The 13,721-nt window shown below is 37.5% G+C and overlaps 1 protein-coding gene across 1 annotated transcript in view; it reads left to right on the forward strand.

Moving 5' to 3' along the window:
* Positions 1-13,193, forward strand: part of LOC149727674 (uncharacterized) — a 22,252-nt gene extending 9,059 nt beyond the window's left edge. The window contains exons 2-9 of the mRNA XM_089888592.1: positions 3,871-4,031; positions 4,166-4,332; positions 5,298-5,501; positions 6,154-6,242; positions 9,787-9,984; positions 10,186-10,320; positions 10,619-10,762; positions 11,085-13,193. Of these exons, the coding sequence (XP_089744718.1) occupies positions 3,974-4,031; positions 4,166-4,332; positions 5,298-5,501; positions 6,154-6,242; positions 9,787-9,984; positions 10,186-10,320; positions 10,619-10,762; positions 11,085-12,564 (2,475 nt within the window). The 5' untranslated portion in view covers positions 3,871-3,973 and the 3' untranslated portion in view covers positions 12,565-13,193. The remainder of the gene's footprint in view (positions 1-3,870; positions 4,032-4,165; positions 4,333-5,297; positions 5,502-6,153; positions 6,243-9,786; positions 9,985-10,185; positions 10,321-10,618; positions 10,763-11,084) is intronic.
* Positions 13,194-13,721: the final 528 nt, after the last annotated feature.

Here is a 13,721-nt window from a genome sequence, read left to right on the forward strand (position 1 = left end):
TACGGAACAAATTTCCTGATTTATGTAATTGACTTGGTTAGTAAGCTTGAATATAAGTTGCTTGCGTACCACCTGAAGGACATGTATGTACCATATATAAGGGTCGTTATGCGCACCACAGGTTAAGAACCAACGTTTTGAATTCCTTATACATGATGTTATAATATCAATGAAATCTGTTTGTTTTTTTGCTTTTCTTTTTGTTTTTAAATATAGATAATCACCCATTTATGTATAAATGTTGTTTTTTCGTAACTTAGTAGACATATAGTTTTGTAAATTGGGCCATCTTACCCCTACCATTATATGATGAATAAAATATGAATGTCATGATATATGCTTTAATGCAGAGTGCAACACCGTAAGCATTTTATGGCCACGGCCTTTTCTTAAATGGGAGCAAATTTATATCCGAAATGTAATTATAGACTTGAGATTTTGCTAAATAGGTTAAAATGTCGCGTAGGTGCCAATTATATTTCACACTTTGGCTCAAATTGCGACTCAATATATCCGGCTGCACATTAAACAGCCCAACTAAATAATAATGGTTCCAACAATGAGCTTGTTATATTTATATATATATATATATATATATATAATACTGCAATGACGAAGAAAATTCTCTACACAAAGCGTAGTATTGATTTGAAACATCTGCAAAGCTCGGATTCTAAGCGGAAACATAAGTCTCTTGATTAAAAAAAACAACTTTACTTCGCAAATTCAAGTCTCGGCCATGTTTTCGTTAATTGAGATACGCTAAAGAGTTCTCTAATGTATTTGTTTTACGTAAAGCTGCGATAAGCGCAAGACGTCATTAAACAAACGCCATTTAAAACACTTTCGTTTGATAAGCATGCTGGATTTAATGTCTTAGAACTTGAGGGTCGGGCCATTAGGCTTTTAGGCGGCTGATTAAAAACTAGTGGCGACTATGAGTAAACAGAGCATTGGAAAGTTGTTCTCCCTTGCCTACAACGTAAGGAAGAAGGCCTGTGTCAACATAGGCCTTGCTGCTATGAGCTTCTACCATTACAAGTTATTACTCCATGCGAGGATATATACCTCCGTGGTCGTGTTTTAACACGTAGAAAGTCGTATGTTCCCGTTGTAACTGTTAAGTATTTTGGATGTTTTGCATTATTATTCGAAGCAGTCGTGAGAATGTATGTGGAGTTCGCCTTTGTTTGTTGTATGATGTAACGTTTGGTTTTCTAAAATAGCGCATTAAATAATAATGCTTTAGAGATACGGCTAATAGACCTCAACCGTGGTGTACGTAGGGACATGGTCATGTTTTATGCAAAGGGCGTTCGGACGCAATAGCTCGCAATGCTGTATATGGTTAGATACTGTTGGTTTGTCTATTATAGATAGAAAACAAAACTTGCTAAGTTCACAAATAAACGTCTGTTTGTAAAAGCTAGTTTAAATTGATTTGTGTTTGCATTGGATTTAATGAGATCGCGGTTGTTGTTTCGGATCCTGCATTCCAGGCTAGTAGGTCGCAGTCGCAACTCAAGCGTATCAGGCAGCCGCAATTTCGTTCCTAACTCCGTGGAAACGAGCAGTTAGTAGTCGTTGTTGTGGTTAAAGGGTTAAAAATATAACACAGGTCCTGGGGATTGGCTTAGACACACATCCGTCGAACCTGTTCCTTGCTAGAGTGCCTTTTCTCATATCAATTCCCATAAGTCCTAATGAATATTGGTCCAAAGGGGGCAGTATCTACTATTACAGTGTGTGTGATGGATTGTAGCACAGGTGGCATGTTGTTAGAAGGCAGAATTGCGAGTTGAACGGATTAGAAGTTATGTGTGATTAGTCCTCGTATGCAGCAGTACAGTGGCGCTCGTATTTTAATACAATGTACCGGTAGCGCATTTTCAATTGCTCCGTCGTAAGTCTAGACTTATAGTAGGAATGAGAATTAAACTGAATATTAAAAGAAAGCGATGTAAAATATGACTGGAGTTCGTTTAATTATCTATAGTCAGCTGTTGGCGTAAAGCAACAATTTACCGCAATCTAACAAGTACGAGTGTTGAAACAATGTCAAGAATTCAGAAAAAGCTATAACGATCTCTAGACAGTTGAACCAGGGTTGCAGACTCCTAAATTATTAAACAAAGTCACTTCTAATAAGATAGTAAGAATTTAATGCGATTACACGGCGATCTCCATGATAGCTTACGTCTTACAGACTAATGTTATTAAACTTTCGAGACAAACTTTTAGACTTCCTTCTTAGTTTTTTTACGTCCCGTTGGACATTAGGAAAGGATGTGGCGTCATAATTGTATTGACACGTCACAATCACGTTTGTCGCATCGATAAGTCAACTTTGTCTTGAGGGAAACTTGCTCAGTGGGTGTTAGAGCATTGTATGCAGTTAAGAATATTCCACGTATCTTAATATAGTGGACGTAATATAGTATGTTGGGGTAAGATGGTTCATTTTACGTCTATTCGCGAGCGAAATATTTTGGTCTATTCGCGAATGCTGTATATCCGTGTACTTTAAAAGCATTGTTAAAAATACGGTTTGAGAATGTTTGGGTGTTATTATGTTCTATCTAGCGGTTTCTATCTTTTTATACAAGTCTTCCAGGTGTTCCATTGTATAATGCGCTACATACAGACTACATAAGTAGTGGCTTAACATGCGCAGGTCATCTTATTACTTCGCACTCCATAAAATATGCAGAAGGTATACGATTAAAACGAAACAAAAGTTACGAGCGTGTTTAGTTTGCATATAATTGTGGGGCAGTTCTAACGGTTGTCGCCTTATTAAGAAACTGTGTATTTTATTTGCATTTTAACTTTAGACTTTTAAGCTCGATGAAAAATATAAACAGTTTTCTATACAGTAACCGTCCATGAAAGTTTACAGTTTTATCTACACTATTGTTATATCAGTTTTTTATTTACTCTGTGTTCTTGCTGTAGAATAGACTACATCGGTGTTGGGCTGCGCCGTATATAAGTTTACGCAGTTATTAAAATCCGTGCGATTCCAGAAGAACAGGTGTTTGGTTCTATGGGTTGTGGGAACGTAGTCATTTAAAGCAGTCACATAAGTTCAGTTTCAGAAGCTCATTAAGTGACGGTCTATCTGAATGGAACCCGTAGTTATGCTCGCTACTGTATTAACCTACGTCATTGAATGAAAACAATGATTGTTTTAAAACAATGCATCTCTCGCGACGTGCAGTTTCCGTACACGCCTATTGTTCCAATCCTCGAGTTATCTTAATCCCAAATCGACAGACTTTTGGCTAGATAAGTTATCAAGAAGTTTCTTTTCATCATGATGGCCGTTTGTTTATAATGAGCCGCGCAATGATAAGGGTTTATTAAAACGGTAGCGAGCTTCGAAGGGAGCGTGTGATATTCTATTATCAGTAGGCAAGCTATGTAATAGATAAGACTGTAGGAAATGTAAATGGTTCTCACTTTCAAGAACAAGTGAGAGTGAAGGTTTTGCTTTGGTAGATTTAGCACCTCCGACCTTTCATTTCCTTTCAGTATCACAAGTGTTATCGTATAGCTTCTTATATAAACCGATCGAACGTTTCAATTGCCAGTCTTAAAAGTCATGGACAAGCACAGTGCAGCTCGACAGAGAGCATGAGAACTGAGAAGTGTTAAGGTTTTACCTTTAAAAAAAAAACTGTTAGTGAAGAAATTAGTGTTCTGTTCTATGTGGGTGAGGTTTTGCATCATGACAAATCATGTGACATGAGCGAAAATGTTTGTAAATTTAAGAACGCAGGGTATATTATAAGATAACCCAATGTCGAAACACGTATGAGCAACATTTTGAATTAGGATGAAACTTAATAAACAATTATGTCATTTCAGATCCAACTTTGTAATTACGAATTACAGCGAAATTACGTAAGTCAGGAGATTATATTGTGACCTCATAGTCATATTTATGACTCAACTTTGATCAAAAAGAAAAATGAGGATTCCAGTTCCAAGCGATGACGTAACTTTGAACCGAAACCACAAAAACGCTGGTAAGTTGTTTCAACTTTGACTGTTTGTTTATTATATAGTAGGTTGGGGTAAGATGGTTCATGTTTCTATAATAATATGTAATAAATACACCGTTGCGGTAGACAAGCCAGTAACCGCGTTTATAATATCACAGGATCACAAAACAAGGTTGATCGGGAAAGTACCCAGTCACCCGGGGGAATTACCGAAGAGAACTTCCCCCATTATAAAAGGGTTTCTGATTATTTGCTGGGAACTTGTGTTGGGGAAGGTTCATTCGCTAAAGTGAGACTCGCCTTGCATTGCCCAACCAAAGAAAAGGTTAGAATTTATTTCAATATCGTTATTGTGCTTACTGATACATATTTATAAGGTCTAAAAAAGCTATTTCGAATTTTACTTCATAAAAGCGAAAATATATAATGTATGTTCAACTCAATATTAAAGGTTAGAAATGGTTCGAATTAAACCACAAAGCGACCCTCGCTACATAGAATAGACTTTTCTATTGCATCCATTGCTGCCATAAGAACACCCGTGTTATGATACAACTATACGAGAGGATAAATAAGTTACATTTATTCATACCGTAGTTCTACACTCACAGTGTTGTTGGCCGGCAATTTAATCCTACAATAAATAGCAAAGTAAACGTAATTCGCGCAGTAACATCTTTGAGTGCAATTACTCGAAAAACTAGCAACGCAAAAAACTCATGCATTCGTCTACCATTAGGGAGGCCATTAGTAACTTAACATGCTAATTAGGCAGTGGGGTATAGTGGTCTTAACTCATTAACGTCGGTTAAGCAAGCAGTGTGTCGTATGTTGTTACACCATGTTTGTCGGTTGGCTTAATTAGCTTCTGTATTTGTACGTGGGGTTGCAAACTGTGTAAGCATATTGTTTGTTTAACTGCTGGTAATGTTTGTGAAGTGCCAGAATTAACCATTAACATCAGAATAACTCATCGTGGAACACACAATAATATAACGATACTTCATTTGTTAACCTTGAAAATAAGATTTAGTAACACTTAGAATTGTTTCGCATTGACATTCTAAAGTTGTCCCGTCTTCCCCAACCCTATTATACTAAACTTCTACACTCATTATCATTTGTCAAATTTAGACTGAAGAGTTTTAAACTTTTCAACTTAATAATTCATTATTCACACCAGAACAAAATGGTTTTAATTTTAAAATGTTTAATATAGTTGAAAATCGTCCATTTGGCGTAATTATGACGTCACGACTCGTACCTTGAACTTTTTTTTTCGTAAAACAGGTGGCGGTCAAAATTATCAACAAAGCGAAAGCAAGACGCGATAGTTATGTGTTCAAAAACCTTCACCGTGAAGGAAGAATCTTACAAATGGTTCGCCATCCAAACGTCGTACAGGTCCTTGATATTTTGGAAACAGGCAACAACTATTATCTGGTGACCGAACTTTGCTCCGGCGGGGAACTTATCGACGTTGTTACGGAACAGGTATTCGTATTATGACGTCACAATACCTGATATTCTCGAAATTGCATGTTTGAATTTAAATCTAGAATATACCCTGCTATTATTTTCAAATAGCAACGGTCGGATAAACGCGTTAAATCCATTGTGGCAATTTTGAAACCGTTTAACTCAGTTCCAAAAAATTCTGCATATAAAGTTCCTATTTACCCGCATTTATTCGGTTAAGCACAAAATCATTCAATATTTTATCGTTAATTATAAACTGCAAATGTTTTTGCAGTTTATTTAAATTCATTTATTGTTGACATATTCCATGAACGAAATATGAGTTTCTGGTTTATACTCCTTCCCTGTATACACGTACAAAACCATATAGCCTTTTAAGAAGTCAAACTCATCTGATGTTTGTTCTTGAAGTCCCGATTTACCACAATGTATAGTAGAATGGGGGAAGACGGGACACCTTTAAGATAGGGTTTTATAATTCTGAATGCCCTTTGTTTACTACCAAATGAAAAGGGAAAACTAAACGAAAATGTGTCCCATCTTCTCCCACCCTACTATATCGACCTCCCAATACAATATGCATTTTGACAAAGGCTTATGCAAACTCTAAATGAAAAGAAGGAGTTAAATAGTAAATGCTAACCCAAATATATTTCACCATATTTAGGGTCATTTGCCGGAAGAAACCGTTCGGCGTTACACCTATCAACTCGTGAACGCGGTTGAATATCTTCACGAACGAAAGATTATTCATAGGTTTGTTGAAAACATAGTCGTTTCGTTTTGTTTGATCATTCAGTTCAAGAAACTGTAACTAGATAAACCTGTAACCGCTGCAAACGGCGTCAAAAAAGTCTGGGCTTTAAAAATATTTCTTATAAACGGCAGCTGGAGTTAGTTAAACAGAGTTAGTTAAACATGTAACTGCTGCACACGGCGTCCAAAATATCCCCAAGTTAAAAATATTTCTTACCTAAAACCTAGGTATTAATCGAGTACTCGCTTTAAAAAGTTAAATGTTTAAAACAAGATTTTAAAATATTAGATATTTTATGCCAAAGATATCCATCTTACCCCACCCTACTATATTATTTACTACGTAAGAAAAACAAGGTTTCAAACAGATGTTTAAACCACGTGATTAGGGTGTTGTTTGTGTTTTAAGAACTGTATTTATGACGTAGCAATGAACAATTAGATCGAACAGTTCCATTGTTTCCTTCTTGTTGCGTCACAGTGACCTAATTATTGTGATCCGATTATCGTCAGTTTTGTCGAGAAGTATATAGAACTGTGGGGTAGGATTGATACGGTTGGTCCGCGGAAAAACTCTTTCCCGATCGTGTTTTAGCAATTAACAACGCTATGTTACAGTCTTGAGAATGCGGTTATATAATTTTGTCAGTATTCTCTGTTTACTATTGAATGGTATGATAAAAGTAAACGAAAATATAAACCATCCCACGCAAATTCAATACATGTGCCGAAATATTTTCGTTTTTTTTTTAAACGAAAGTTGCAACCGATCCCGCTCTTGTTACGTCATAATGCTATCCAGAATAGGTCGCAATTAACGCGCTCCAGTATCGAGTCTAAAGATTGTTGCCATGGTTGTCCTATCAGCATGCAGTCTTGTGCGTCACAATTGTGACCATAGAAACATGCTTTGTGACGTCACAATCAGGGAGGTCCTGCTGCGAAAATCCGTCTCCTCTGAGACGGTCACGTGTTTTCCCACACATCTACGTCGTCTTATTTCGATCTGAGGTATTATGACGTCACACACGCATCGTTTACGCGATAACACATGCCGTTCGAGATTGCCGCACCTGTCCCACAATGCCTCATTCGCTAATTAAAATCGCAAAAGGCTTGAAAATATATTGGTGACGTCTTAGTATTATAGGATGGTGCATGTTTTCATTTCCTTTTGCGGCTCCGTTTGGCAGTGAACAAATAATAATTACAAAATATCCCGACAAACATATAAGAGCGCTGTTAATTGTAAAAACACGATATTGGAAATATGGGATAATGGTAACTATACCTCGACCCCTGATAAAATGATTTTTTGCAAAAAACTGTTCATCTCGTTAAACACTACAACAAATGTCGGATTAATTAAACCACAATGAAGGGAGTTCGCAACAAAACAACATTGGTGATGTCTATGTTATGACGTTACTGAAAGTGCAGTAAATTTTAATGTAATTCATATCGCGCTACATGTTAGAACTTGTTTAATGTTTGAGCTATCGGGTTGGTGTTAGTGCAAATAGCAGAACAATAGGATGGACCTTTTATACAACGTTGTTATTTGAACATCTTACATGGCAACATCAATCTCATACCATCCCATAGCCAATCTTTGCCATCTCAACCAATATTAGGAAACCTTTGATAACTGGGCTTGTTTTATATCTCACACTCCACAAGTATATCTTGTAAACTCAGCTGTATATGCAATACCCATAGCCCTTTAAAAAAAGTTAGTTTAATTGACAAAACTTTTTTTATTTGCGAGTATTGTCTTATAAGGATATTAGAAGAACGAAAATTCTCGCTGTTTTAAATAATAAAGTAGTATGGGAGGAGATGCTGGGACACATTTTCATTCTATTTTCTTGTTTCGTTTGATAGGAAACAAAGAAAAGAAAAATAAATATTAAACTGCATCCTCACGACTCCCATAGGCCGTTGTTAATTGTTTAAAACACGATTAGGATATTTGGATATTATGTGCTAAAGGTGTCCCATCTTCCTCATCCTTCTATGTCTTTTAAAATTATCATGTGTGTTGTGGTATAACAAGTTCCCTATTAATGCGGTAAAGTCTCTAATGTCTACTTGCATGGGTGGGGTCCTTGGGCGAGGCTTGTGCCTTGAGACTTGGAGTTAAGACTAAAATGTATAGGCCCATTATTCTATTATCCCAGAACTCCATAATTACTTTCAGAATAACATGTTTATTACTTTGGTCTGTTTTGCTTGCTTTACCACACTCATATTGAAAGATTTTATTACTTAGCATCTTCCTAGTGCTCTGTAGGCTGTAAATTCATCGTGTGAGACCAGATTTGGTAATAAATTTTATTACTGCGCCTTGCGAAACAACGGATTTATTGTAGATTTATCCTTAAATTTTTATTTCTAAAGAAGTTCTGTTTACCTAAATGTAAAAATAGAATCAACGAAAATACCAAATTTCTCCTATATATAAATTTAAAACTTTAATACATTTACCATTTTTGATTTTCTTATTATACATACCTTTAAAGAAACGGATTAGAACGTGTATACACGGTTAAAGTATAGGATACTGGTATGTATATTTATAACAATATAATATAAATACATTCATAGAATTTACGTTGTTTTGTAACTGGGTTAAAACGGACAATAATTCAAGACCAGATTTTGTAAACTTGACTGCGATTTTCAAAAGATAATGTGCCGTGATATTCAGTTACTGGTAGAGTATTGAGATCATCGTTTTAAACGTTGGCTCTGCTAATATTTGTTACTCGCAAACAAGTTAGGCCTTTATTCACGTCGGTTAGTGTAAATAGCATAAAGCTAGCGACCTTCACAAATACTCATGCTTCACATACCACATTAAAAGCGCTTGATGTCTCAACCGTTGTGATAATACACCTGGATTTATGTTATGATCAATTACATGTCGTTGCCTCCTCTTTCGATAAGGACAGGGTTAAACACATTAAACCATTAAGTCGGTAATAGCCATCGCATGTGATTTGATAACATTAGATGTCCAGACGGGATATATTTTGGTGTAGCTAATCTAAAAGGATCTATAGGAATGTAATCTGTTTTCCTGGATGTGGGGGTGATGGGCCAAATCTGGCAAAATTCCAGGCTCTTGACAGAATGTAATCCGTTTGGCGACAGAAAATATTCGAATGCTCTATCTCTTTCACGGAATGTTTTAAATCTTAAACAAACCAAAACTGTTAAACTATTTATTGAAAAAATCACTTCGGTTTTTGGAAAGTTGTATGTTTAACGAAAGAAGCCCTTTTTTATGTAATGTAATACCAATCTTTAATTCTTTGATAAATTCAAAGAGAAACAACATTTTATTAGGAAGAATCCCTGTAGTGTAGGCTAACGACTTTTGCCGTTATGTTTCGCAAATTTATGTAGGGTTTACTCGGGTAAACTCCGTTTCTTGACATGCCTTATCTATATATAGGATCTCGCCCATACAGAATAAAACATTTTTTCTACGTTGTATGCACTTATTTCATTCCAATTTATTTCAACAACTCTATTTCAGAGACCTTAAAGTTGAAAACCTTTTGTTGGATTCTGGTGGAAACATTAAAATTATCGACTTCGGTTTGAGCAACACTATCTCGCCTGTCTGCAGCGACATCTCGTGTGCATTGAGCACCCAGTGTGGTTCACCAGCATACGCCGCCCCAGAGCTATTGTCGAAGAAGTCGTACGGACCGAAAGTGGACGTTTGGTCAATGTAAGACTTGATTTACGCTTCTATTTCATACAGCCCTCATGCACTATTGCATATTTTTTTCCTGATTGGTACAAATTAGATAATACGGAATATTTTGTGCTAACGGCATCCATCTCACCCCACCGTGCTATACCTTTTTGTTGACTTAAATTAACATACCAGTTAAACATTCGTGTATTTTTACCCATGTTTTCTTCACAGAGGTGTCATCACATTCGCTTTACTCGTTGGCAAACTTCCCTTCACTGTTGAACCTTTCCACATCCCAAAGTTATGTCGAAAGATGATGCGAGGTGAAATGAACCCAATACCAACCAATATATCAACGCATTGCAGGTAACTATGTCAGTTAATGTGATAAAAATTATTTAACGTATTTCTGTAGGACCCATCTAACCCTAAACCTAAGCCCTTAAATTCCGAAACTCGAACCAAACCGCAACATACCAATTTGATTAGTTAAAAGAGGGTGGCTGCGTACCAGTCTGCTGTATTTTGTAAAATCACAGAAAAAAACAATTACCAGAAGATCGCTTTCAGAGTTATAGTACACCTGACTTGGCATATATTTTATTATCATTAAATTTTCACTTTATCAGCTTGAATTGGCCTTTTACTTAAATATGTCTTTCAGATATTTTATCCGAAAACTTCTGTGTCCTGACGTCACCCAGCGACCGAATATTTCTGAAGTTTCAAAGTTGAAATGGATTTTGACTTTCCAGCCAGAAAGTACAAGGAAGTCAATGACCAAGACAGTTGTTTCGTCACTTTTAATGTAGGAATATTAAATACGTTGCTACATTATTATCATTAGAACGCTTTGCGCAAATAGGTTAAAGATCGCAAAAGACAAATCTCTTCTCATGTCCTCTATGTTAAATAATTTTTGAACTGGTAACACACATACGGGGATACGCTTATAGCGGTTAGAACGTCTGACTAAACCAGAAGTTGTGGGTTTAAATACATTATCGTATAATCATGTACGTGGTGTATGGAACAACACACCCGTGTTATAACGTCTGTCGAAGCCCCGCCTCGTGAGGATAAAAAAGTTACATATTTATTCATTTAGTTAACTGATGGTTTATTTTCAGTGATAAGTTGGCTGGTGACGTAAGACGACGTCATAGTCTGATGTCACCGCTCGTGACGTCACCAATCGAGGCGGCTGTCGTTAAAGAGATGAGCGTTTCTTTTGGTTTTGCATGCTCAGATGTCATACAGTGTGTGCAGAAGAACCGACCTGGCCCCGCCCTTGCTACGTATCACCTGCTCGCTAGGAGGAGAGAGGAGAAAAACGAGAAAAAGAAAGAAACAAACCGTTTCTCCCAAGCCATCCGCACTCACATTGAAGTGAAACTCAATGAGGAGAATAATCGTATGACGAATAATGGTGATGATGACGAAATAAACGGCCATCCCAGCTCCGGATCTACGACACCATCGCTGCAAAGCACCCCCACTCCTCAAGATAACAATCTGCATTGTGACGCAGAGAACGAAAGGTCACAGAAAAGCGTATCTTCGCCGACGTATGAAATCATACGAGACGCTTCCGCAAAACAAAGCGAAAAGGAAGAGAAAAAAGTGAAAGTCCAGCGACCTCTTGCGGTTGACATACGACCAAAACGATCGGAATCTGGACCCTGGCGTAAAAATAACCCAGTAGTGTTGCCTGGAAATACCGGGGAAAGCAACGGCAGAGCTGAGTTTATTTCTCTGCTTGAAAACATGAAGAAAATGAGGGAAAACTTGCAAAAACGAAGCCAAGAAACCATACTGGATGTTGTTCGTAAGGAATCCAAAGCTCCAGCGGTTACTGTAGGAGTAACGAAGGTTCAGCCACCTCGTAAAAGTCCCAAACTGGTAAGAAAGCTCCCTCTACGAGAGCAGCATCAGCACAGAACATCGGTATCCCAGGATTCTCACAGAGTTCGGAACAAACTGCCAACCCCCCCTCACAGCCCGTCAAATCGGCCAGTATCGCACAACAGCGCCAGCTCGCGGAGAGTAAATAACTTTCTGCCACACCAGAGGAAAACTTCCTACACCCCAACAACTGAAAGTCCAAGGTTAACTCCTGAATGGGTTAAGGGCCATACGAACGGTGTAGGGACCGTGATTGACACGCCACCTGCCACGCCCAACAGGTACCTTACCGTCCCTTCCTCTCTTCCACCGATTGTACAGAAGACACAAGAATCCTCCAAAACTCCTGAAGTAAAACATAAAACTCGGCGATCCCTCCCAGTAGGCGGACTTGCGAAGAAACTGACATCAAACAGATTCTCCATTTCCAACAGCAACAGCTCGCCAAGTAGTCCAATACAGCATGAGCGTAATGCCCACAAAGACACACACAAACCTGCTCCAAACACGGCCGAAAATAAACAGGTTTTCGTAAACAAATCCAGGTATGGCTATTACTTGAGCAAACGGGCAGAAAAATCCGCAACTGCATCTCAACCGAGACCGAAAAAGACGATTTCTGAGCCGATCGCGACAGCTATTTCTTACCTAACTTCCAAGCATCGTTCTCCCAACACAGGTGTTCCACATCATCACTCGAGATGAGACGATTTGGTTTGTTTAATATTTGGTTTGTTTGAGTCGTTTGCGTTAAAACTGATTTATATTTCAAAGATGTGATTGGTCCGGTGCACGTCACTTGGGATGTAGGCCACAGTTGGCGCATTATCCCAATGTTTCAGGCTATATATTCATCACGCCAGAGGCCCAACTGTGGGCCAGGGACTCTGGAATGTACAGGCTCATTACCCCAACATTATCTTTGGAATAATTTTTAAACGCTAATGCAACATAATAGACGTTTTTCTAAACCGCAAACAAAACCTGACTCACAACTTTTATTCAACCGATGGTAAAGTTATAAACTTTATATAAACCAACAAAGTAGTCTTGCCAACTCGTCCTGCAAGGCTGAACCAGTACGTTGAAAATGCGGTGCAGTTTCAACGTATAAAGATCAAGTATTTAATGCACGTACTTCTGTTTTCTCTTTTTACATCCACTGCATTCAAACAACGCTGTAGTAAAATCGTGAAATAGTTTTTCACGCAATGATTCACTGTGAACTTCATAAGTTAATGCTCGAATACCCGTACTATACTTATCAGCTGTTTTCGTGTCTTTCTTCTTATTGTATTGCATTTCCCTCCAAATAAAAACTCTTGTCCAAACAACAGTGGCTTCTTATGATTTTTAAGCATTAGGAACAAATCCTATTTATAAAACTACACGTAAGTAAGCAATATTGTTAAATGTCGTTTATTAATACGCGGTAACTCGCGAGCACAATACGTGTAGATTGGAACACCAATGTTATCGACTGTCGTTGTCCCGCCATGCAAGAAAAAAAAATTTTTTCCAATAATAATACATAACGACAAATTACCGAAAATATTAAAGGATTTTATTACTCCGTCAGTTTAACTTTAAAATCTGGTTAGATTAACGTGGTTAAATCTAATTCAGTCTGTTTGCCGCAAAAGTTACAGTGCAACTATTTTTTTAAATCTGGTTAGATTTTAAAAAATCTGGTTAGAACTTTAAAATCTGGTTAGATTAACGTGGTTAAATCTAATTCAGTCTGTTTGCCGCAAAAGTTACAGTGCAACTATTTGCCTGCGGCTGCAAACAAGCAAGGCTATAGTTTTAAATAAATTGGACGATGGTGCACGAAAAAAGTTCTTTTTTCATATCGCGGTTGC

Source organism: Ciona robusta, chromosome 11, assembly GCF_009617815.1.
Source record: "Ciona robusta chromosome 11, ASM961781v2".
NCBI lineage: Eukaryota > Metazoa > Chordata > Ascidiacea > Phlebobranchia > Cionidae > Ciona > Ciona robusta.